Source organism: Paralichthys olivaceus, chromosome 22, assembly GCF_024713975.1.
Source record: "Paralichthys olivaceus isolate ysfri-2021 chromosome 22, ASM2471397v2, whole genome shotgun sequence".
Classification (NCBI taxonomy): Eukaryota; Metazoa; Chordata; class Actinopteri; order Pleuronectiformes; family Paralichthyidae; genus Paralichthys; species Paralichthys olivaceus.
The window spans coordinates 12,458,032-12,481,943 of record NC_091114.1 but is presented as its reverse complement, the minus strand read 5'-3'; the positions used below and the strand labels follow the sequence as shown (position 1 = coordinate 12,481,943).

The following is a 23,912-nucleotide window of genomic DNA, read 5'->3' as shown; positions in this document are numbered from 1 at the left end:
AATGGGGAAAACAACAAACACACACTAAGTCAAACAGGTGCAGGAGTCACATGAATAGCCACATGACGGAAAGAACCAGGAATAAACACACACACGTCTGATCAATGACAGTGGATCAAGCATTACCACTCCTGCCTCCACGCTCAAATGCTCTCCTCTACCTTTCTTCTCTCCCTTCCTCTCCTCCCCTTCCCTTTCTCCCTCCCGCTCTCCCTCCGGTCATGTATTATGAATGCTGCCCAATTACGCAGCCCAGAATTCTTCATACGGCCTGGCACATTTATTTGTTTGCTTTTGTATCTCTTTGCCTCTCTCTTGTATGCAAAATCCTTCTGTGATAGAGTTGTTTATTCTTTGGCTCTGCCTCGCCGACATCAAACAACGAGCAGATTGAACGGGGACGGTGCGCGATTGATGGTCAATCCTCGGGTTGATACACGCCGAGAGGCAGGAGGAAGTAGTAAAACACGCTCGCGGGGGTACGTGCCTCGCCGCTTCTTGTGGAATCTAATCCAAGGCACGCATGCTTGCGCTGTGCAGCAAATATAAAAATATGTTTTGTTTTCTGTTGGCGAGCTATCGTGATCACGCTGCCCAGTTTGCTGCAGGAACCTGATCTGTGTGTGCACATCAGCACACTGCAACAGTTTGGTGATTTAAAGGTCCATAGTACAGTAACCACCACAAGCAAATATCGAATGGACCCACGGCTGGGAGTATGTTTTTTTAAAATCTGGTCAAGCTCTGACTGACAGCTGCTGTGCATCGCTGATGAAAAGCATCTTAGCATAAAGCTATGCATATTGCATCTTCCTCCAACAAGTGCAAAGCAGCTGCATCTGTTTGACAAATATGTTAAGACGTCGTTATTTCAAACATTGATGCGCGAGAGGAACAGGGGGGAGAGCGATTGTGCACCAGCCGCAAGATCCGAACGGGGTTTGCCTGTTTTAATGTCACATCCATTTAAACGCCACGTCCATCGGCTGCAGGGAGCTCGCCTCCGTGCTTCCGAGTGTGTGTGGGAGTGTGTGTTTTATAAATGTATGAAGGTTTGTGCGTGTGCTCTTTCTCTGCTTGTTTGTGAAGTGGCTCGTATTTTTTGAGGTGTCCAAGCAAATTGTGGTCTTTTTTTTCTGGGTGATGAAGGGGACGAGGTGAAGGTAGGAAACGGGCGAATGGGCCTTTGTGGGGACACATGATCAGAAGACACAGGAAATCAGCGTTACCACCTCATATCACTTTGAGGGAGGAGAAATATTCCGAAGAATTTTCTTTCAATTGTGAATTTAAATGTGCAGAGAAGAGAAACCTCCTGATTTGTGGTATTTTCCTCCATCAAACCACCTCTCTTCTAACTCTTACAGTGGAAGACTTTAAAATTTAGGCCATAATGATGATTCTCTGCTGCTGTCACTCCGGTTTATTTTGTGCAAAACAGAAACGCTGCAAAAGAAATCATCCTAAAGAAAAAGCAGTGCTGCCTGTGAATGCAAGAGGAGCTTTGGGGCAAAGATTTCACAGCCACTAATAAGCATTCAGCCTCATCTCCTCCTCTGCCTTGTGGTGACTTGGCTGCTAATGTGTGACTGACAAGCCTCGTCGTCTGTGTTGATTGGGGCAGTTTTGCAGGTTGCCTTAACACGTTGCTGACGGACAGATCTGGGTTGTGTGTGTGTGTGTGGGATGGGTGTGTCCCCGTCTCTCTCTCTCTCCCTCTGGCGCTGATCGCACTCCGCTCGTACCAAACTTTTAACCTGTGCCTCTCAAAAAAAGATGCATGCTCTCATTTTAACACTGTGCTGTATTTTTGAGGAGGAAGATTCTGTGGATTTTTTTTCCACCATGCGATGGCCTTGGCTAGCTGGGTGCAGCGGGGAGCCATGGTTTTTATTTTTGCCAGATTGCCGGCCCTGCCTCTCTTGTTTGCCCGCTTAAATTAGCCCAGCAGGGACCTGTGTTTGCCAGAGCGAGTTTATTTTTTATTTTCTTTTGGTCAAATTCGAACATGAATTCCATCAATATCTCCTCCTCGGTCTCTCCCTTCCTCAACAAGCAATCAATACGCATTAGCTCTAAGCAGGCTCGCAGACAGAGAGGTCGTGAGGTCAGGTATTAGAGTGCAACGTTAGGTCAGGCTCTGAATGGTCATTGCTGATAATCACTGGAGACGCGCTCCTGACCCATGTCGTTGCTCAAACAATCACATTAAATGGAAACGTTTTTTTTTTTTTACTGTCTTGTGGTCTATAAAACCAAGATGAGCCCTTCTCCGTGTTTATTTAAACTCCGCTCGGCATCTTAAGCAGATAAGAGCTCGCTGATCTTTTTAAATCCAACCCACAGCTGCTGTTGGTGACTTCCCAGTGGAAATAACAACAAATGGCTCATTGATCAACTCAACACAGCGACGCAGAAGGGTGAGGATTCCCTTCACGTTTGCTCTCCATCTTGTTCCAGGGTCACCGTCGACACGAACAGGACCCGGCGTCTTTTTGTGAAGCCTCGTAACAAACTATAGACGGGGTTAATCAAAGATCTTGTGATGAGTGAGGCACAGTTAATCCAGTTCAGCCACCGTATCTAGGGTAAACCTCCAGAATCCGGATGCATTTAAGACTCACACAGCGTAAACTTAATGTGCCCACGCACATGTCCTCACACACAACACAGCGGAAAAGACACGCAGACACCCAAATTCATTATTGAAACGAACAAACACACATTTATGTCTGCGCAATAAAATATTTAAGTCCAAATTGCACACGCTGGTGTAAACGCGACAAGAAGCGTCCACGACGTCCAGCTCATTGTGTCTCCGGTAACCATGGAGATATCGCGTCCTCTCTTTTTCCCAAAAGGGGGATTTGTCTGAGACCAAAGGGAATCTGTGCCCGACAAACGACTCATACAAAAAAAACAGGAATGTTATTTTATTCATGTGGAATCGGGTGGTCTCCTCGTCTGACTCTCTCTCTCTCTCTTGCTCATCAACCACCACCCTATCCCTCCTCCTCCTCCTCCTCCTCCTCCTCCTCACGCCCGCTCTCGGACGCCCTCGGTGGTTGCGCTATGAGGACCTCAACAAGGGCTCAAATTAATATCAACTTGTTAATTCCCTTTGAAATGAAAAGCAGAAAAAAATGGTACCACTGCAGAAGAGTTGAGGAGCAAAAGGAGAAGAAGGAGAATTAAAAAGGCAAGCTAGGTCGCTGTTTGAGTTTCTAATTGCCGGGGCCCAGAATGTGACCTACAGATGTGAAATTCCCCACTTGATGAAATATTAACTAGATGGTGAGGCTTGACGGAGATCAGCTGCACTGGAGAGCAATGCATGCAGGGAGAGAGAGAGAGAGAGAGGGAGGGTGGGAGGAGGAGAGAGAAGAGATGGTGGCATCGCAACTGAACACGGCTGAGGTTGATGGGGTCGTGTACAGGAATGTGGGAATGAAATGGAACTCATTAGTGGAGAGAGGGAAGGATGACAGGAGCCTCTATTCATGTGTGTGTGTGAAGACTCCAGAAAGTTCCTCCGAGGTCTAACGTGGCATCAAAAAAAAAACTTACGTGAAACATACTGTTCACCTTATCTGTGGATTTACGACCCAACAAGCCATTCGTCTTTCCCCACCTTGTTAGTGTTACGCCTCGACTCCAAAGTGTTGAGATAAGCGGAGCGGGGAGACATCACGAGGAATTAGGGAGTGGATTGAGTGTGATGGATGACTCTGCGTCTTGACGTTCCTGACAGATGGGTGATGAATGAAAAAAAGTTGTTGAGAAAACAAAACTCGCTAATGGTGATGATCACATCTGGATGGGTCGATACCTGGCGCACACACACGCACACACACCCACACACACACACACACACCCACACACACACACTGACCACTTGACAGGAGCTCGACAACCTCCGCAAAACACGAACCGCAGCGTTTCAGCCCGAAATGCGAGGACACTTGCCGTGCGTGTGTGTTTTTACAGCTGTGACAACTGTTGTCAGATGTTACAGCACAATTAGAATACCACAGATGTACCGCAAAGACTCACCAGATGCATCATGGGGGGGAAAAAAACAGCACAGCCACCTTCCACCACCCAACGATCTTCAAAACCCTTGCTCCTCGGGGAGAGCACGTCAGCAGTGTGAATTACTACAAAGGCGTCGTTACGCAGAACTTTAAATTATATTCGGATTTGCATATTGTGCCTCGTCGTCGTGGCGGTGTGTTGCATCCTAACAACGTCCACCACTCGGCTCACGGTTTATTATACACAGACCATCGCCTTGTCATTTGTGCCTGACCTGCTTTTTCACTCTGGCTGAAGAAGGGGACCAGAGGCGTAGCGAAGGGGAGAGAGGGAGGGTAGAATAAATATATGGGGAATAACAGAAACTGTAGCCGTCTAAATAAAAGCGCTCCCAATGCCCCAAATTCATAATAATGTGGTCTGCACTGCAGATAAATAAAACACACCCAATTCTCTTGTTAGCATAGAAATGTGGGCCAGGCGGCTGTTTTTCTTTCTTACTTTTAGAGAGCTGATTATTGTTTTAAGCTTAAACTGCTTCGGCTTTAGATTAATTGCAACCCCATGTCCAAACCACCCCCCCCCCCCCCACCGACCACCACCACGACCCCTACCTCTCAATTTACACCAGGGGTTAAATTAGCCGGCGTGATGAGGGCCATCATTAGTGCGGTGGGGTTCTGTGCCGGGCTGCTCGCGGTCGGCTGAGGCTTTACGAGGCAGTGAATAGAGGAGAAAAACCTGTTCAGCAGAAAGAAGGTGTACAGACGAGGCTTTTGGAAACAGCCCATGTCTGAGGCAAATCCTGGCCATTGTTCTCAGATCAAAGCGAGAGAAAGTGGCAATGTAATACGAGCTCAAATTAAATGGATGTTTTGTCTTTTTATGTGACAGCCTCAATTCTGGCCTTGAGTTTTGATGTCAGGTTGTTTTTTGTTTTTTTAACGCAGCGGTTGTATTGTGGCGAGGTGACGGAGGGGGCAAAATGGAGAGAGTGAAAAAAAAATTGAGACGGGAAGCTTAGTTCCTCTCCTGCATCTGAAAATTCACAGCCACTGCGAACATATCGCTCACCCGAGTTCATGCCAGAGTATCGATCCAGCATCATAGAGCCTTGATGATGCCGCACGTGATGCGCGGCGCCGCTCTCAGCGCTCGTCGCTGCTATCTGCCAAGCTGATGTCACTTCAAATCAATAACCATCTCGGTGTCATTGACTTCCCCCGCCACACGCACATGCACACACACACACACACACACACTTACACACTCGCCACCAGCTCCCTCATGGAGTCAGCGAGCAGAACGGGTCGCTGTCAATGCAGACACTGTGTGTATGTTCGTGCGGCCATGTCAACACTGCGGCTATCTCTCTCCGGTAGCTTAGGTTACCTCAATAGCGACCATTCTTGCGCTGTTCCCTCAAAGGGAGGCGGTCGGAGAAGGGGTGGGGGTCATACATACAGTCAGGTGCTTTCACCTGCAACGTGTTGAGAGGGGGAGGAGGAGGAGGGGGAGGAGGAGGAGGAGGAGGGGGGGGGGGGGGGTATTTTCAGCGTGACACAGGATCTGTTTCCATCTGCTACCCCTGCTGCACCGCTGCCGCTCTCCCACCCACTGTCCTCCTTCATCCTCTGCCTCCGCTGGCCATCTCGCCGATTCTTTTATTCCTGGGATAGCAGCTGCCGGTAAGGTGATAGGTGAAACTCACTCACACGCACACAAACACACACACAGAAGACACACACACGAAGGCGGGGATAGATGGCACAGGGAGCATTTGTACACTGGTACCAGGCAGGCACAGGTGTCCGGTAATTATTTCCTGTTTGACCTCGCTGGAACCTTTGGCTAAAGACAAAAAAATAAGATAACATTTTCCATCTGTTTTTACTAATGCGCATATTTTACAAAACAAACTTTTTCCTCTGTGTTTCTGCCTCTTGTCCTCATGCAAGCAGCATTTTAAACACAGGAATGCTTTAACACTCTAAAGTCTGTTTATCCGTGTGCACATGTAAAACATGGCGTTGCCCGATGTTACCTGGACCACAGTGTTCATCTCTGGTATTTTTTTAAAATTAAAATATAGCCACAGTAGTGTAGACAAGTCCCTAATGTCTCAACAAAGAACTTCATTGTTGGCAATCTCCTATGTAACATGACCACATTTTTTCATTCAATTAGGGGGAGCAGCTTAGAGAGAACAAAACCAGGGCCTGGTTGAACTATGCATGAATTCCTTTTGCACTCCTCCACTATTCCCAGTTTCTCTTCTTTATTTTGCAGAAACACGACAGGGAGCAAACAAGCCGTACTAATTGTGTTTTTTTGGCATTCCTGTTCCCAAAGTTTCCCAAAGTGCCGCTGTGAGATCAGAGTGTGTAACAGTGGGCACCAACAACAACCTGCCGTTATCAAATTTCCCATTAGCGGCCCAAAATGGCTGCCTCGTCAACAAACTGAGTAATGAGATCTAATAGAGCCGGAGCTGAAAATGAGACCTTAATAGCACGTTGCGGATCTTTCCGGCTAATTCTTTTCTTCTTCCCCTTCAGTGGGAATAATGTCAAAGAGAAGACGAGAAGGAAGAACGGATCCCAGAGTGGAGCGAGTAGCTAAGTGCACTCAAAGAAACGCCTCGGAGGAGAGGACTATTTTACATGCGGATTAGTGTGCGTATCGCTGCCATCAGACTGTGATATGGGGCCTTGATAGACTGTCTGTCTTTTGATGCCTTCTGAGGCGCGGGGGCCTTATCCCTCTCGCCAATCTTCTGCATCGCTCTCCTCAAACACACGTACGCTGATCCGGCCCTGTAGAGCCGCAGAGATGGGGGGGTGAGATTGGATTGTGCGACGCATGAGCATGCATGTGTCGCTTTTTGTTAAAGCAGATCATGTGCTTTTGTTGAAAGTGCAATGCAAATATCTGAACAGGTACATGTCAATACGCCTGTACGCTTTCACACACACACACACAGTCTACCTGCAAACATCGCAGCCACATTTTAGTTAAGCCCCCCCACAGCTGTGCATGTTTCCAGCACAACACCTCATCTGCTCCGGAATATTTTTTGCTGCCACTTCATTTTGCATTGTCACACAAAATGAATACTGATGGCGAATAAGAAGAAGCACCGCCTTTCCGCTTTCTCCCCTCAAACGCTATTAAAATTTTTGTTATGTTTTACACTTTGGCCCCCCAGTGAAAGTAACACATGGGGATTGTCTGGGCTTGAGCCAAACACACATAAATTTCAATATTAATTTGGTCGGCACCTCGGCGAGCCTCCCCAGCTTCCTAATCTCCCGCCGCATATCTTCATTATCTGAAAGTGTGCTTTCATCTTAATTCCATTTTCATCCATCAAACGTCGGGGAGGTTTGACCTTGCGGGATCTCGACGAAGATAGCGAGGGTGTGAGGGAGGGAGCGTGGGCAGAGAGTGACAGAGATGAAGATACGGGGGATGGAGGGAAGTTGGTGGAGATAAGGGGCAGAGTTGAGATGATGAACGAGGACGGAGGGATGGGGCAGACATGACGGCGGGGAAATGTGGAAGGTGAAATATCTCCACCTGCCAAAGTTGGGAGGTCCGCTAAATGTGTGTGTGTTTAATCTCAGGTGATCCTCGTGTTGCACCAGTAAAGTGTAGCGACCACACACACACACACACACACACACACACACAAACACTCTATCCCTCTCTCTTTATTCATTATATTACTCACTTGCCTTGGGCCTGTTCACTTCCTCCGCTCTCTGTCACTTTATTTATCCTGACATTAGGGCTTAATTACTCATTTGTAATAATTGTTTTCGTAATTGTTCGGATCATAATTGTCCTATGCTGCTGTTGTCAGGAACAGGTGGTGGATGGGACCTGTAAGGGAAGCCCGTGTGTGTGTGTAAGGGATATGATCAGGACGTACAGTTGGCATTCAGGCAAAGACGCGCCACCTGGTGGTGCGGTCCTGACCGAACAAGGCGAGTGTAGACGTTCCGAAAGACGACACGAGGACAAACACACGCACACAAACACAAGGCCGGGCGCTACACACCAGGGGGACACACACTACTTATCCCACATGAATGATACATGCCCGCATGATCATACTCAAATAGAACGCCTCATTAGTGGATAAGCTGGATATGCTCTCTAACCTCCCTCAATCCATCTCTCTCCTCTCCTTTGCCTGATCCCCTAAATGCAAGTTATCTGTCATCAGTGGCTCAGGATGGTAAATAAAGATTCATTTATCAGCCTTATTAAAGCCTGTACACTGCTCTCCTTCTCCCTCCCTTATCTCTGTCATTGTCTTTCTTTATCCTTCTCCCCCTCCATCTGTCTATCCCTGTAGAGCATATCCTTTCTTCTATCTCTCTCTCTCTCTCTCTCCGTGGTGACATTAATTTCCATAGATGAAGGAAACCTCTGTGTGGGACAGGTGTTGTGCACAACGTGCTGTTTCGCACATATTCTCACATAGCGTTTGGCCGCTTTTGCGCCGACTCCCGGGTGTTGTTGATGCCATGTCATGCTTTCTGCTGACACCCGAACCTGTGTCACAACAAGCTAACGTTACAGTGCCAGCCCGGGGCTCGTCACAAACTGACAGGAGTAGGTCGTTGGTCAGACACAGTGCTGCCAGTGCTGTGATGGATCCCCCCCCCCCCCCCCCCCACACACACACCAAACTCCAGATCTGGGAACCTGAAGCCGATGGCGTTGTGACATGCGAAATTACATGACAATGCCAAAGAGATGACACACACACACACTCACGGATAGGCAAAAGGCACATGAATGCTTGAGCGCACTTCACTCGTGCATGTGCTCACATGTACATGCACGAGTGAATGGTAGGCCATTCTGCTGTCAGTGTGTTAACAAGGGCTGAATCTGAAGGGGGAAAAAAACAAGTAGGAAATGCGATCGAAAGATTTTCAAGCAGACTCTATGTAAGGAACACCGGAGTCTGGGTTTTGGTTGACACTCGTCTGCGCCGTCTGCCAACGCCCGTGTCAGCAGCAGCAGCAGCAGGGGCTCTAACATGGCGACACAGGAGAAGGGCCCATCCATTCATAATGAGGGGATGTAACATAATTCACATCTTCGGACGTTGCTATGGAATCCGCAAAAAAATCTTACCACAGCATAAACGGAAAAGACACCAGATCTTTGGTCGACAATGACAAGGCTCCCTTTATGAATTAGGAAGCTTTCATTTGTTCTGTTTAGCCTCAGTTACATGACACAGCGCCTGCCACGATGGAGTTCCTGCAGCCCTGTGGAAAAGCACAAAGGCTGTTATTTGTCAGCTTGAAGCTAATCCACTGCCACTCAACATGAACGCCCCCCCCCCCATCCCATCAACCAAAATAAAAAAAGGCACTTCTCCTTTGCTATTCAGAGCAGGTCAGGGGTTGGACTAAGCTTCTGAAGATGTTCAAACGCATCCCCCAAGAATAGTATCTCTGTTTCACCAGTGGCCTAATCCGCCACTTGAAGAGCAATTAAAAGTTTAGCCCAGACTTTAAGAAAGTAACCATGTGTGATCTTTTTTTTCCTCTCCTTTTTTTTTTTTTTTCTTCTTCTTTCTGCATGTCTGTCTCTCTAGCGCATGGGGTGCATGCTAATAAGAAAGCGCTAAGCGTGGCACTCTTCCAAACACACTGGGAAAAGAAAAAGATTGTAGAGGGGGGGGTGGGTGAAGGAAGAGAATGGAACTTGGAATGGAAGGATCACCCACTCTATGGTTTTCTTATCATCCGTTTCCCGTCCTTTTTATTTCTGTCCTCCCTCCCTTCCTCTGCTTTCTTAAGCTCTCTCCAACTTTTGCATCTTTTATTCTCCCTCTTCGATTCCCACTTCCCCTTTTTTGCTCATTCCAAAGTGGTTCCCATGGCACAGAGCGCTGAGACTAAGAACCGATCCCCACAGAGTTCCTTCGGCGGACCCCTCGTGCAACAACTTTTTATGGCACAGGCTCGACCATACAACCGTCAGCGGCATCGGGGAGCTCATGTTTTGGGTTTCCTGCTGTCTTTTCTTGGATGTCTTAAACGGTCCCGTCTTTCTGGGGCACATATATTTATACTAGCTGTTTCTTCTGCCAAAGAGCGCAATAAAGGGTCAGTAAAGACTCTGGAGAACGCCAGTGGACAAGCGCCGGAGGACATTCAAGTGATTGGTGCGCTGTCAGATCATAAAATGGCCACATGGTTAAAAAACCCTCACGATTTCAAAGATCTAAAAAAGAGCGCTAATAACTTTCATCGGCTCTTAATGAGACTGTGTTGCCCAAAATGTCTGCACCTCCCGTAATAAAACTGCTTTTTAAAGGTGTTTAAAAAACGTTATTAATAAGCCTTGTGCCCATGCGGATTTCTAAGACCTCACAGCTCTCATAATTTTAAATGAGAGAGCAGCATTCAGAACGTATCAATCGAATCAGTCTTCCTCTGTCTCTTGTTTACTTTCAGATCAATTGCTTCGTGCACAGTTCAGGTGAGGAACTGGCAGCTGAATAGGCTTGTGTGCCCCGGCTGTCTAAAAGGATGTGAAAAAACAACTTTTCTTTCAAACTCAGCAGACGAGAACATAAAAAGAAAAAAACCTCATGCTCTGCATCTCTGTTGCCTCTGAAGATACTATTGAAAAAAGTCAGAGAATGAACCCGCAAGTGCTGCTATTATATCAGTTTTGTTTGTCTTTCTTTTCTCTTGGAAACTTGGGTGTTTTCTTCTGGAGCCGTTACCCCACTTTCTCCTCTTCATCCTGTCGTCTTTTCTTTCCCTGCCTTTTGTTCTCTGGGAAAGAGTGACCTGGGAGGAATGTGTGCGGAGGAGTGAAGTTCGAAGAAGCGAAGAGGAGCGCTGGAGCTTGACAGGGCCAAACCTATCATCCAGGCCAGAACATGATACCTGAGCCTCTGCAGGCGGTTGCACTAACAAAGCTGCAGCCAGCATTCGCACAACTTACTCAGCCCTATCCAAAGGCCCTTTTTGAAATTCCCCCTGGTCACTCAAGGAGGGGTGTAACACACCTGAGAGGCCCTCCTTGTTTTTGACGACTGAGGCCTGACGGCATCAGAATCCTGCTCTTAGGTGACCCCGTAACGTCGCAATTAAGTGCAACTGAGCAGCACCCAAATAGAACTCGAATCCACCTGGATCAGTTTCCAATTGATTTCCAGACAGACATTCACCTCGAGGGCATTTGTCTCATTTATCGCTTCAACATCAGCGTATCTCGTGATCTCTTTAATTCACTGGACTGGAGTTACAGCGAGCTTCACCCGCGTTGGAGCTTTGCAATGTAAGCAGCCCTGATTCGATCCCAGCACGGATGTTGTTTGGTGTACCGTGGCTACTTGGCACTCTCCGCTCGTCTCAGGTGGACTATAACAGGTCTCTGTCTGGTTGCCCATTAAATATGATACATGCCTTCTTAATTACTGACTGGCACTTTTGGCTATCATGGCCGTACTCGTGTGTTGACCTCCTCTCTTAACCTCTCAGAGTGTCTTTGCCCCCCTCGTTCGACTGCCCTTTTTAACTTCCTTTTGCATCTCATACCTCCTGCTCTGAATCCCTCCATCTCTCTCGGTTGACTGCAATAAGACACTGGCCCTGCAGTTCAAGTTTGCTCCCCTTCCCCAAGTCCGGCCCAGCCACAATTACTTCCTGAGGTTCACGGCGGTGGGTCACTGCCATCCGCCAAAGGTACTTACAGCTGAAATTACACACACTGAGTTTTCCGACCAGACCCACCTCCACCCGCCCATTATCCTGCACTCTTTTCCTTGAGGCATTGGTAAAGGTGGGCTTAATTACAAATCCAGACGAGAAGCACTGGTATAAAAGGGTGAGAGTGGCCACAGAGCATTAACACAGTCACCACTGTGTATGTACTGCATCATGTGAGCATTCATGAGTGACACTGAAATTACTGCATAGCCTTAAGTAATACTTCTTGACTCCGAGTTTTCTTGCACAAGCAAAGCGCTCCACTAAACAATGTGTTACCCATTCAAGATTTACTGGGGGAAAAAAAATAAAGAAGGTTGAGACAGAGTGCGTCTGACAGCAGCTCAACGTTAAGTTTGAAGGAGGAGGAAATGAAAATCAAATGCAAGAGGTCACACATTATTGACATGAGTGGCACCGTCCTGTTTTCATTGGCTCCAGCTCTGCTAGAGTCAGGCGGCCCATATGTTTTCCCTTTAGCATCCGGGAAAGATCTGGCCAGGCTTTCGGCCGGAGTGCTCCCAATAAACCTGTGGCTTGTTTGCGCTGTTCATTTTTTAGGGTGATGGACTCGCTCAGTCACCCGTGACTGTCACCAGCTGGCTTTGAATCACAGGCACCCCCCAAAGAGGCCCGCTTTTTGCTGTCCGGGACCCCGAGAGGAGTCCCAGCATCTGGTGGATTTAAAGTAAACTAGTGCTAACCTGTAATGAAATACATACATTCAAACTAGAGGTCTGCAGAGTGCATACTGAGACAGAGGCCCAACCGTCTTCTTAAATTCAATAAAGCTGCACTACCCAAGTCCCATTATAGATTTTATTTTTTATCTAGATCCATTTAATTATTCCCTGTAAATTGGGATTTGGTGAAAATGTCAAAATGAGCTCAAACACGATTTTGAAAAATTACAACATGGAGTTTTGTACTCATGCATATTTAATCGGGACAATCTGACAATCTGAAAGGTTTTAGTCTTGTTTAGATTTTTCAAAATCCAAGGCTATAAAAAACTATCCATCACGTTATAGACGATCACTAAGCTGAACTGAAAGTAATTTTTACGGCCATCATGCGGATCTCCTCTCAAAAATTTAATGTAACTGGGGTCATGACATCTCTTTGCTTTCGTGTATGTGTGCGCCAGTGTTTCTGACCTGGTCACCGCTGGAGTGATTGGCAGCTGCGCGGGCCGTGAAGTCAGGAGGTCAGGGTGGGAGGCAAATGGGCCACAATCAAAGGGCATGTACTCAGTCAGGCTCGACAAACTCACCGGGCCTGGAAATGACCAGTATCTGGTGAGAGGGAGAGAGGAGGGGGTTAGTTCTGTGCCATACAACAGCATTGAGAGCGATTGGAGGGGGGGAGCAGCCTGCTTTTATTTCTCAAGGTGTAAAATCTCCATCGCTCATGCATTCAAATATCTTTGGAGCAGCAAAACCTCACCTCGTCAGTTGTGTGTGTGATAATTTCATTAATCTTTCCCTGTGGTTTGGCCGTGTGACAACCTCCCCAAATCGTTTTCCCTACGCATACTTGAAACAGAGACGAAAAAAACAAATGTCCTTTTACTTGTTGGAGTGTTGGACAATTCCTTTTTTTTTTGTCTTTCCTGGATTCTACAGACAACACACACCTAGACGCGCACACAGACATGACTAAAAAAAGAGTTGCTTTTGATTTTATTCATTTATTTAAAGACAGAATGAAGGCAGTGAAGGTCGCTGTGCATGCGGTGGTTGCTGCAGATTCTAATCCAAAGCCTCTGGCGATCTCTGCATGAACTCCATTTCTAGTCTGCAAACAAATTAGCTTTTTTTTCTCTCCTCTTTTCTATCTCGCTCTCCCTCCAGTGAAAATAAGGGGAAATTCAGGTGAATAAAATCTATTTGTTCATTTAACTTTTTTTTTTTTCCTCCCGTCAGCTTATTTTCTCTTTCCGAAACTCAATTTTCCCTCCGTGCGCGCACTTGCTCGAGCGTTTCTTTTGTTTGCAGCGGCCTCGCCAGCAATTCATTAGGCAACAGTTGTTTAATCTGTATCATTACAACACCATGTGTCCCAAGGAATATGGAGCTCGGCTAAATCTGATCCAGACAGAGTACTTTTTTTTTTCCAACCACACACACACACACACACACGCACACACACACACACACACACACACACACACACACACACACACACACAGTGGGACTTGTTAACGAACATCTCACACCCAACAAGCGAACAAAAACAAACAAACAAAAAAACCCTGAAAAACACAGTTTAATATCTCAACATCTCTTCAAGTGTTATTACACTTATAGAGAGCAGTTCTCCTTCTGGGTCCTGATTTTAATTATGCAACAAATGTTTGACTATCCAAGTGAAATTTGCATGAATATTTATACCAATTCATTTGTTGAGTGTTGACTGTAATTACATGGAAACATGATTTATTGCCAAGATTGCTGTGTTAGCCAGCCAGCCAGAGAGCGAGAGAGAGAGAACCTCGAAGAAATATTTAAATAAATGCAAATTTGCACACAGACACACACATATTGAAAGGAAGCCCGATTTCCGGATGGCTTGTGGGAAATTTCATTATCAGAAAAGAGAATCTTCCACAGTGTGCTCCTGGCAGAGACGCAGAGTTGGTTACAATAAGTGACATTGGACGGCAAAATAAGAGCCTCACCTTTGTGAGACGACCTGTCAACGCTCCGTTGTGTCTGTGGTAACGTAGGTGTGTTTACGTTGCATTCGTCTCACACACACCCGTGAAAATGACAGGAGCTTGACGTGTTGACGTCTGCACGTCAGAGCAGATGACAGGGTTCGATGGACCATAGATAAATGTACAAATTGAGGATGCAGTTACTAATCACAGACGATAACTGATTCTTACTTCATCAGGTGAGACAGCTGTGGGAGCACTTGGAAGGATAGGGAGATAGAAAGAAAAGACAATTTTGAGTAATGGGCCTCTACCCCGTTTAATATTCTGGTGATGCAAAGAACGGAACAAGGACAGAGGGAGGAAAGGCAAATGTGAGGAAGTGATGAGGTCCAGGAAGGGGCAGGAAAAGAGGATGCAGCAGCAACACAGGCGAGCTCTCACTGTGTTTGTGTCTAATTAATGAATGGCATTAGCCATTTGTTATGCCATTTATTCTGGTAATGACCAAGTCAGGTCTTTCATTCCGCGTCTCATGCTCATTCTCCCTCTTTCATCCCCCCCTTCCTACGCTGTTACCTTTGAACGGCGCTCAGACAGGGATTGAGAGATTGTAGAGAGAGGAAAGGAACCGTACTGAGACAGTGAGAAAGAGGCCTCGGCTTTAATGACATGCTCTGTTACTGGTTAACGCAAGACGCTGTTCGATAATGTGTGGGGCTACACATATTGACAGTGTGAACCCACGGCTCATGTAGAAAAACCTTTTGTGTGTGTGTGTGCTTGTGCGTGAGCTCACAGGAAGGGAAGTGCCTGTGTGCACACGTATATTTGTCTTTGCGCTTTAGCTCTGCAGGACTCGTGCAGAGCCTCGTCCTCTTTTTAGTGGTCAAACAAATGAGTGATGATTAAAGGTCTGTGTTGTGATGCAGTTGTCTGTATTGTTTGTTTGGATCAGGAAAGGGACATCACAGTGAGCTTGTAGATTGAAGGGTTCTCTAATGGTATGTTTGAGAGTAAAGTATAGCGAGCACACATCTACGCCTCTTTACCCTAACCCCCTTTTTTCTAACCTATTTTTCTACCACCCTGACCCGAATCCCCTTTCTGAAACCCAGAGGACCCAACTCCCTAGCTGACGTCTAACAATAAAAGTCCCTTTAATAGTGACCCCCGGCCGTTTGGTTTCTCTTGTAGCCGTTTCGCCGAGTGACCTTCTCGGTGGTGAGCCAGCCCCAGGACCCTCACCAGCAGGGATCGCTGCAGAGCTGCTACGACAGTGGCCTGGACGAGTCGGAGACGCCCAGCAGCAAGAGTTCATCGGGTCCCCGGCTGGGCGCCCTACCCCTACCCGAGGACAGCTACGAGAGGACAACGCCGGATGGCAGTGTCGGTGAGGCAGAGCACATGGAAAATGGTAGGGGCAAACACTGAAAGGAGGTTAAGAAAACGTTAGAAAACACAGGAAACACACACACATACTGGGCAGAGCATTTACAAAGCTCGTCCGATAGTAGACAGCTGCACAAACATGCAGGAACATGAGTTCATCTCTCCTCTCTTGTTAGGATTCCTCTTATCACGTAGATGCCTCCTCGTGTTTGATGATTTCAGATATTGATTAGTTATTTCAGCAGCGTAGGCGATCAGGTATGATGGTGTGATACAGCAGCTGTTGCAACTTTTATTAAAGATAACGACCTTCCACCGATGTACATTATGTGAAGACGAGGTCTGGGATTTATTGTAAGACCTAAGTCTCTTTTTCAGAAATAGCATGAAGGCTTGTTTTGATCAAAGGTGCTACATGCACCATTCTTTTAGATCAGCACCTTTCAGACCATTGTTTTACTGCCATTATGGACTTCTTTCAAGTTCCCATTGAATTTGATTCGGTGTTCAGGTCCTGCGTTGACTGAGGATAGATTCTGAGTAAGATCTCAATATCTGTTCTATTTTTTGAGATACGTCGGCTTTAACCTTCAGACGGGTTAGTTTAGAATCTATACGGAGAGCTTCTGTGCTGATTTGCAAACTGTGCTTGGCTGAGGCCCTAAAGAAGGAACTAACTTTGCTCCAACCGAGAGATAGAATTGATGTTCTGTAGGTTGTAATGTGGAAAGGCTTTAGCCTAGAGGGAGTGAGTGGGAGCAATGCAAACAGAGTCTATTGTAAAAGCAATCCCATCGGTACAGTACTGCAGATTCCCTTGCAGTTACAGCTAGCCTGAGCACAGAGGCCAAAATATACTCATCTGTATGAGTGTGTGTGTGTGTGTATCTGGGTGTGAGTGTGTGTGTGTGTGTGCAGTGAGAGATGGGGGTAATGGTCCCATTCATAGTCTTGGAGGCTGAGGCGATGCTTAACAAGGAGGAGCTGTCTTGAGAGTGCTGAGCCTAAGTGCAGAGGCTCTCCAAGCATTGCAGCTTAGGATGAGGACATTAAAATGGCTTAAAGATTCACATCCTCCTTATTAGACAAACTTGTTTTGTAGATGATAACGTCATTTATGGCAGATTAGTGGAGTGAATATAATCTAAAGGTGAAATAAAATGTTAACGAGGGAATATCTGAGTGGGTTAAACGTCCATGTGATGAAGCAGATCGTCACACAGGTGTCCACTGTGACCTTTTCTCAAAAGTTTGGCCTTAATGCAGATTAAAAGGGATTTGAAGCACTTTGGTGTGACCGGATAGTGCTGCCTCGTGGAACTATTTAAAAAGGTATCAAATGAGATGCAGTTAAAAGGCTCATTTCAATTTGGTCCCTGTTGAAAGTAATTGGGCAGAGCGGCAGACGACAGCACACGACCCAGTGTGATCAAAAGTCCTTCAAGCAAATACCTCGGGAACCGAAGCAGCATAAATAGTCAAACACATTAACCCAAACATAAAATTCTGAAGAACAAGCTCATGTTTCTTAACTTTTCTTTGTCAAATTTGAAACGTTTTAAGAACAAAAAAAAAAAAAAAATGCTAATAAAACCCCGGTCAATTTGAGTTTCAGCTCCGTGTGCGTCTGTTGTTAATTCCTCTTTTTCCACGGTTCCAGATTTCAGCACCGGAGCTTTGGAGGAGATTTGTTGAAGGAACAGAGTCAAGGTCAATTCATGAATCAGTCTCCATCCAAGAGAAACAACAGTCTCTGCTGCTGCTCGCTATCTTTAGTGAGATCAGCTGAACGGTGTGTGTGTGTGTGTGTGTGTGTGTGTGTGTGTGTGTGTGTGTGTGTGTGTGTGTGTGTGTGTGTGTGTGTGTGAAGGCAGCTGAGACTTGAAGTGAGTGCATGTGAATGTGGGCCGGTATTGTTTTTACTTCAATCTCACATTTTTTTTGCAGCACATTTGAACATTTCCGAGTTCGTACAGTTCGTTCACTGAGGCCACGAGGCGCTATAAACTGGATTTAGGTGGGCGGCAGGGTGGCCTTGTGGTCTGAGCCACTGTAATCGGCCAATTCCAGAAAAAAAAAAATGAAAGAGAGAAGCTGCATATTTTTTTTTTATCGTCGCTGTGCGCCTGCTTGGTCACTCTGAATAAGGGCAGCATCTAAATACCTAAGTGTAAAGTTAATGCAATCATCTAAGGTTAGGGCAAATATTGGCAAAGTGCTCCGAGCCTCTAGAGGGGGACGCTAACTACAGTCATTAGCACTCCCTCTTGTGTTATAGCCAGAGCACAGACTGCACAGACTCTGCTGGTTCTAGCATTCGCTGTATGTGAAGCTGTGGCTCTTTTAGCAAAAATCAGGGAATTACAAGGAGAGAGGGAGCACAAAAGTTGGCAGATGGCGTGCCGTGGTGCTCGGCGCTGGCGTGGGCATCATTAGCGACAGGTAATTGCAGACGGTTACGTGCGTAATGTGACAATGATCCGTGGTGAGAGTCTCTTTTGGGCCACTCTTGTGTTGTGGAGGACCAGGAGGAAGAAGAACTAGCAGAGGAGGTGCGACAGTGTGAATCTTAACCTTGCTCCCTGAGACACGATTCCAAGTTTGAAAACTTTGAATCAAACTAAATTAATCATGTCAGATTGCCTCGTGCTTTGTGTCAGGGTGAAACACCAAACAAAGGTTAACGACTCCTTCATTTTTTTCATTCCGTGCTTTTTCCAGCTCTGACTCTGCTTGTTGTCAATCGATGTTCCTGCAGGAACAATCGTCCTCCGCTGCGGCTCGTCTGTCACACACACATGGATGCGCGCACGCAAGAAGCCCCCCCCCCCCCAACACACATACGCAAGCACCAGTACTAACAATCGACCCAGACAAACCCACGTGAACGCAACAACAGGCAACAGACTGTGTTTTCCACCCTCTGCATCAGCGCTTCTCATCCTTCCTTCCTTCCCTTTCGCCCTGGCACAGATGTGGCGAGGGACCGTGTTTTCTTTTTCTCATCTCCTTCATCAAGGTCATGTTTCAAACTTTATTATTTTCCACTGGTTGACTTCTTTCCACGGGGAGTGTCAGAAAAAGGAAAAAGAGAAAGAAAAAGGAAGACCAACCTTCTCTATCCAAGACAGATTCTTCCAGAACCAACACAAAACAGGGAGTGTTGGGGTCACCACGGGAATATCAACACATTCTTGATCCATTCTGTGCTGCACAAATTACCATACAAGACGCCTCTGCAGTTCCATCTTAGATCTTGTTTAAAATAGTCAAAAGATGCATGTTTGTAGTCCTGCATTCGTCAAGTTTAACTTTGATGAAAACATGACGTATTAGCCCACGGCACAGACGAAAAATAGATCAATTCGACCATAATTCTTCGACAGCACATCTCTCAGACGAGGCACTTGATACGCTTTCATGAAGGCTTGATCTTTTTGATGCACAGCTGGCCCCTCACTTATTCATAAGCTTACCCCAGCGCTCATCAGATATTCATAAACACTGAGCGTTTGGAGTCAAACACACAATTAGGGCCGTTACGGATGGAAAAGAGCCCTTCCAGATGTGCAGTGTTATCCGAGGGTCAAAAGACTTGTGCTCCATTATTGATTACCACATTGCCAGCAGGTGGTGGGAGTGGATTCTTTTCCATTTTTTTTCCCACGTTAGTACGAATACAACTCAAAATACCACGCTTCCGCATTTGCCCTTTAATCGCGAGTAAGGTGTCTGAAGCGTTTTCATGTGAAAACCTCCGGCGCTGGAAATGTAATATCAGTGCATCAGTGCTGCTGTAGGTCACGGCTTTGATCTGTAGCATGAAGCATTATATATCGTGTTACTGAAAAAATGCAAACCATCACATTTTACAACAGCATCTTGTTTTCAACCCTGAGTTGATACAGCAGTTTATTCTGGATTGCCAGGGGCTACTGTATGCTAATATTTAAAGCAAAAGCGAGATTCCATGTCATATCATCAAACCTTTTGGTGGCACCAATTTAGGGAGATATGTGCTTTTTGGGAGGGGGGGGGGGTACTCTAAATGATGTTGTATTTCTTTGAAAATACTTCCAAAGAAATACTTTCGCACATTTGAAATTAGTTTTGACTTAAAAGGAAGAGGGACTCTTTAAGGCATCTGTTAGTGCCTTGTGATGCTCACCACCAGACAGGAGGATATACATTAGTTTTCTCAACTTTTTATCTTCCACTACATCACCGAGTGCATCTTGCAGAGGCCGCTGCCCGGTTTAGTTTATGCTGGCTGCTGGGACGGCTGAATTGTGCAAATTTATTGGAGCCTCTGAGAGAGTAATAGCACGTCCCACTGGCTGCTAACGTTAGCATGCCTCCCACGTCCCTGTGCTTTGGCTGCCAGACAACCACCGCCGCCCCTACAGCACACAAACAAACACACACACATGCAGACACACACTCCAGACCCTATCTCCGTCCTGTCCCTCCTGCTGAGAATTCTCAGGGTGCCACCACTGGGTTACAAACATCATGATTTAATGTTGGCAATAGCCGGCTCAACAAAGTGGCACATCACAGCAGTTATCAGGCAGTACAGACGGACAGTGGACACATGCTGTCACATGAAAACGGAAGTCGCTCTCGGCATCTTTCTCTCACACACACTTAATGCCGCACAATGAGGCACTGCATCATTTTCCAGCTTTGTGAAACACCTCACTAGATCGCTGTTGTTGTTTCTCTCTATTTCCCAGCTTTACCCGTTGGAATGCTGCTTAGCCTGGTTAATAATGTGTGTGTGTGTGTATGTGTGTGTGTTTGTGTGTAACTCTGTTCATTAGGCAAGCCCAATTGTAGGGCCAGATGGCAAAGCGAGTTTGTTTAATTAAAACCATTCATATTTCAAGAGCGGAGCGGCAGCAGCGCTGGTCTTAGGTCTGATTTCCCCCAACTCGGTGCAAGGATGTGAGTGTGAGTCTGTGTGTGTGTGTGTGTGTGTGTGTGTGTGTGTGGTGTGGTGTGCTACTACCCGGCAGAGAGCAGTTCGGTGAAAAATTGCCCAGTGGAAGGCACTCGCACTTTCAATCAGTGTGTTACACATGCTCCCCGCTCACCTTCGCTTCCCCCAAGGTCACAGTCCACGTGTGAGTTAAAATCGCCACTGTTTTCACAGGAAAAGTGAAATGAGGACAGGAATCCAAAAAAAAGTGCTGCTAACCATCGGATGCTCGTAGACTGTGAGACAGGTTTGTAGTATTGTGTGTGCCCACAGTCCTCTGTCTCTCTCCCTCATTCATTTCCATCTGTCCCGTGCCCCGTGCCCCTCGCACCCTTATTTCTTTTTCGTGACATCCTCGGGCAAGGCGACAGGAAAGAACAACAAGACCCGGTGAGATGATGTGAGAGAAAAAGCACTGAGGGGGAAGGTGAAGAGAGGGAAGCATGGCTGGGCAGAGTAAATGAGTAGCACGCTGAAAGGGAGCCCAGAACGGGATCGAAGGATGTGAGGTTGGAGAGGGACCAGGAGATAGAGAGAGAGAGAGAGAAAATTAATAATAAGGGAAAACAGAAACGGAGCGAGACATAGAATGAGAAGCAGAAGGAAAAAGTCGAAGGATGGGGGGGGGGGTGGTGGGCCAGCAGGGAGTGGCAGTTGACAGAGAGATGATTGATCACCGCTCAGCCGGAGCAGGCAGGTATTTAAATCGTACCCCAGTGTCACATCCACAAGTCCCGTCTTCCTCCCCGTCTGTCTCTCCACATGGGCTCACATGAACTATAAAGCCCACCCAGTGCAACCCTAACTCTCACCACACGGCACATGGACAGAATTACACTTGAAAAATAGACCTGCTCCAGACAGATAATAGACTCGAAGAACATGCGGGGAATGGAAACTGACTTTTAAGGATCAGTTCACCCAAATGGAAAAAGAAGCTATTTCTCCATCAGACATATTAGACAGTTGTGGTTTTACCCCTGCAGCCACTTCAATGTAAACATACATAACAAAACATGTAGCAGCAAATTCTCTTGCCTAAACAATTCCCTGGCTTATTCTAGATGATCTGCAGACTTTACTGGGGTCAGTTTTAGTCTGGACTACTTTCTTCTATCCAGGGGCGGAGCCTGAGATAGGGCCAAAGGGGTCACTGGCCCCAACTTCAGCAATAATCCAGGAGAGGAGGGGTTGACAGGAGGATATTTCAGAGATGTGAAAATGGGAATGGAATATATCTAAAATGTGTTTTTGGAAAATCCTTGCATTGAAAGCTCATGTCCTCATGTCCTTACTTCAAAGATGATCGTCTATTGTGTTTCTATGTTTTCTGCAGTTCGGATGCACAGCTCAAAATGCTTAAGCTGGCACTAGTAGGAGAGAGAGAGAGGGGGAAAGCAGAGTTTCATGGCACTGCAGCGACATGACTGTATTTTCAATGAGGGCCTACAGTCATACGCTCCGCCATGTGCATTTCGAGTCTTTTTAGGTGCAACGAAGCAGCGACTGGCAATTTGGCTGGTCTCCAAATGACATTTGTTATGTTAGGAATAAAACCACTTTCTCCGACAGCTGTTAATATGGAATGTAACTGTCCTCTTATTTTTTATATCATCTGCTTTTTTTTCTCCACCTCTCTCATGATATAATCACTCCCCGGCTGAGGTATCTGTGTCAGGTGTAGCATATACGGGGGGGAACTGGTAGGGCGGTCTGCGATGAAGACAATTAACACCTCCGAGGCACACAGCCAAAGCCTGCCGCCCTCCTCTCCCTCTGTCCCTCCTCTCCTCCCACGCACTCTGTCTTCTGCTTGTTGTCCCTCCTCCCTCCGCTGGATCCCAGCAACGACTCCCGCGCTTCCCTCCCTTTCGCAACTTTCCTCTCCGTTAGGATTCCGCACATGATCGCAAAGAGGACGAGGCGAACAGGTTGTGCAGAGCGAGGGATTACATTTGCCGGTGCATGCTCGACATCAGGTGTACAGCACTGGGACACAGTGGGTGCCATGTCTCTCCCAGCGTGAGGCCAAAAGCTTGGGAGGGGCAAACTGCGAGCGATGCCAATAATCATACTCGCTCATTGCAAGTGTTTATTTATTTACTTGTGTGTTCTCTGATCGGGGAAAGTCGGCTGAGCATCATGAGAAAAACCACCACAGGGGCCAGAGGTGTGTGTGTGTGTGTGTATGTATGCATATGCTGCAGCATGCCAACTTCACACCAGGAGCATATCTGAGAATAACACTGACAACGCCAAAGAATGAAGGCATTCTCTCGTTTTTTCAGTTTCTTTTCTCACTTCAGGAAATTTGTTGTGAAAACACAAACAAACAGAATTCAGAAAAACACATTCAGGTGTTCACACATTCTGTAGGCCGACACCAAGCTGCTCATGCATTCATTCATGCGTTCGCCAAACACACTATAGTTAATGTGCAAATGCCACCTCTCACCACTCCCTCCTCCCTTCTATCTCACGGTTAAAGCACATACGCAAATTCATGCATAGCAACTCTGCAGGAGCAACACGTTCTTTCCACACGTCTGGATTAAAAACTAACTTGCTTGTTGTTGCACACGAGGAATGCTTCGCTGATTATTTAACACGTCACATTCACATGATTGTAGGAGTTTCAGAAAAAGCACAAATGGCGAACACGTTTCGCCCAAATCAAACAACTGGGTCCAGATGTTACCTACTTGAAGCCAAAATACATACTGTAAATGAGACTTCATTATAGTGAGGGTTTGCCAAAGTTGGACGGAGATATGTTTGTGTTTCTGAGTGTGTGTTTCAGAGACACTCTTTTTGACAGGCTGCATGGTGGTGCGCTAGCCAGCTCTAGCTCTGTCCCACAGAGGATGCACTGTGAGTGAGTGGACACGTTGATGATGTTTCTAACACGACAGATGCAAAACTGAAAAAAACAAAAAATAGATTTAAGAGCTTGTAGTGATGAGGGGCGACGCCAGTGTCGAATTCATACATTACTTCCTCCTGTATGTTCCAACCAGATGCCACCACTTGGCAGACGGCTCTGGAGATTTCCATGTTGCTGTGAACACGTCTGATCGGGGAATCTCCTGCT

The 23,912-nt window shown here is 46.5% G+C and overlaps 1 protein-coding gene across 6 annotated transcripts in view; it reads left to right on the top strand.

The window, feature by feature from the left end:
- pcdh7b (protocadherin 7b) overlaps positions 1–23,912 on the top strand; it is a 101,775-nt gene that overhangs the window by 31,974 nt on the left and 45,889 nt on the right. For 2 of the 6 annotated variants that reach the window (XM_069518804.1, XM_069518807.1), the window contains exon 2: positions 15,646–15,841. The exons of 2 other annotated variants lie outside the window; for them this stretch is intronic. In XM_069518804.1, the coding sequence (XP_069374905.1) occupies positions 15,646–15,841 (196 nt within the window). Of the gene's footprint in view, positions 1–15,645; positions 15,866–23,912 lie in introns of all 6 variants that reach the window. 2 more of the 6 variants (XM_069518803.1, XM_069518806.1) reach the window with 1 other exon arrangement.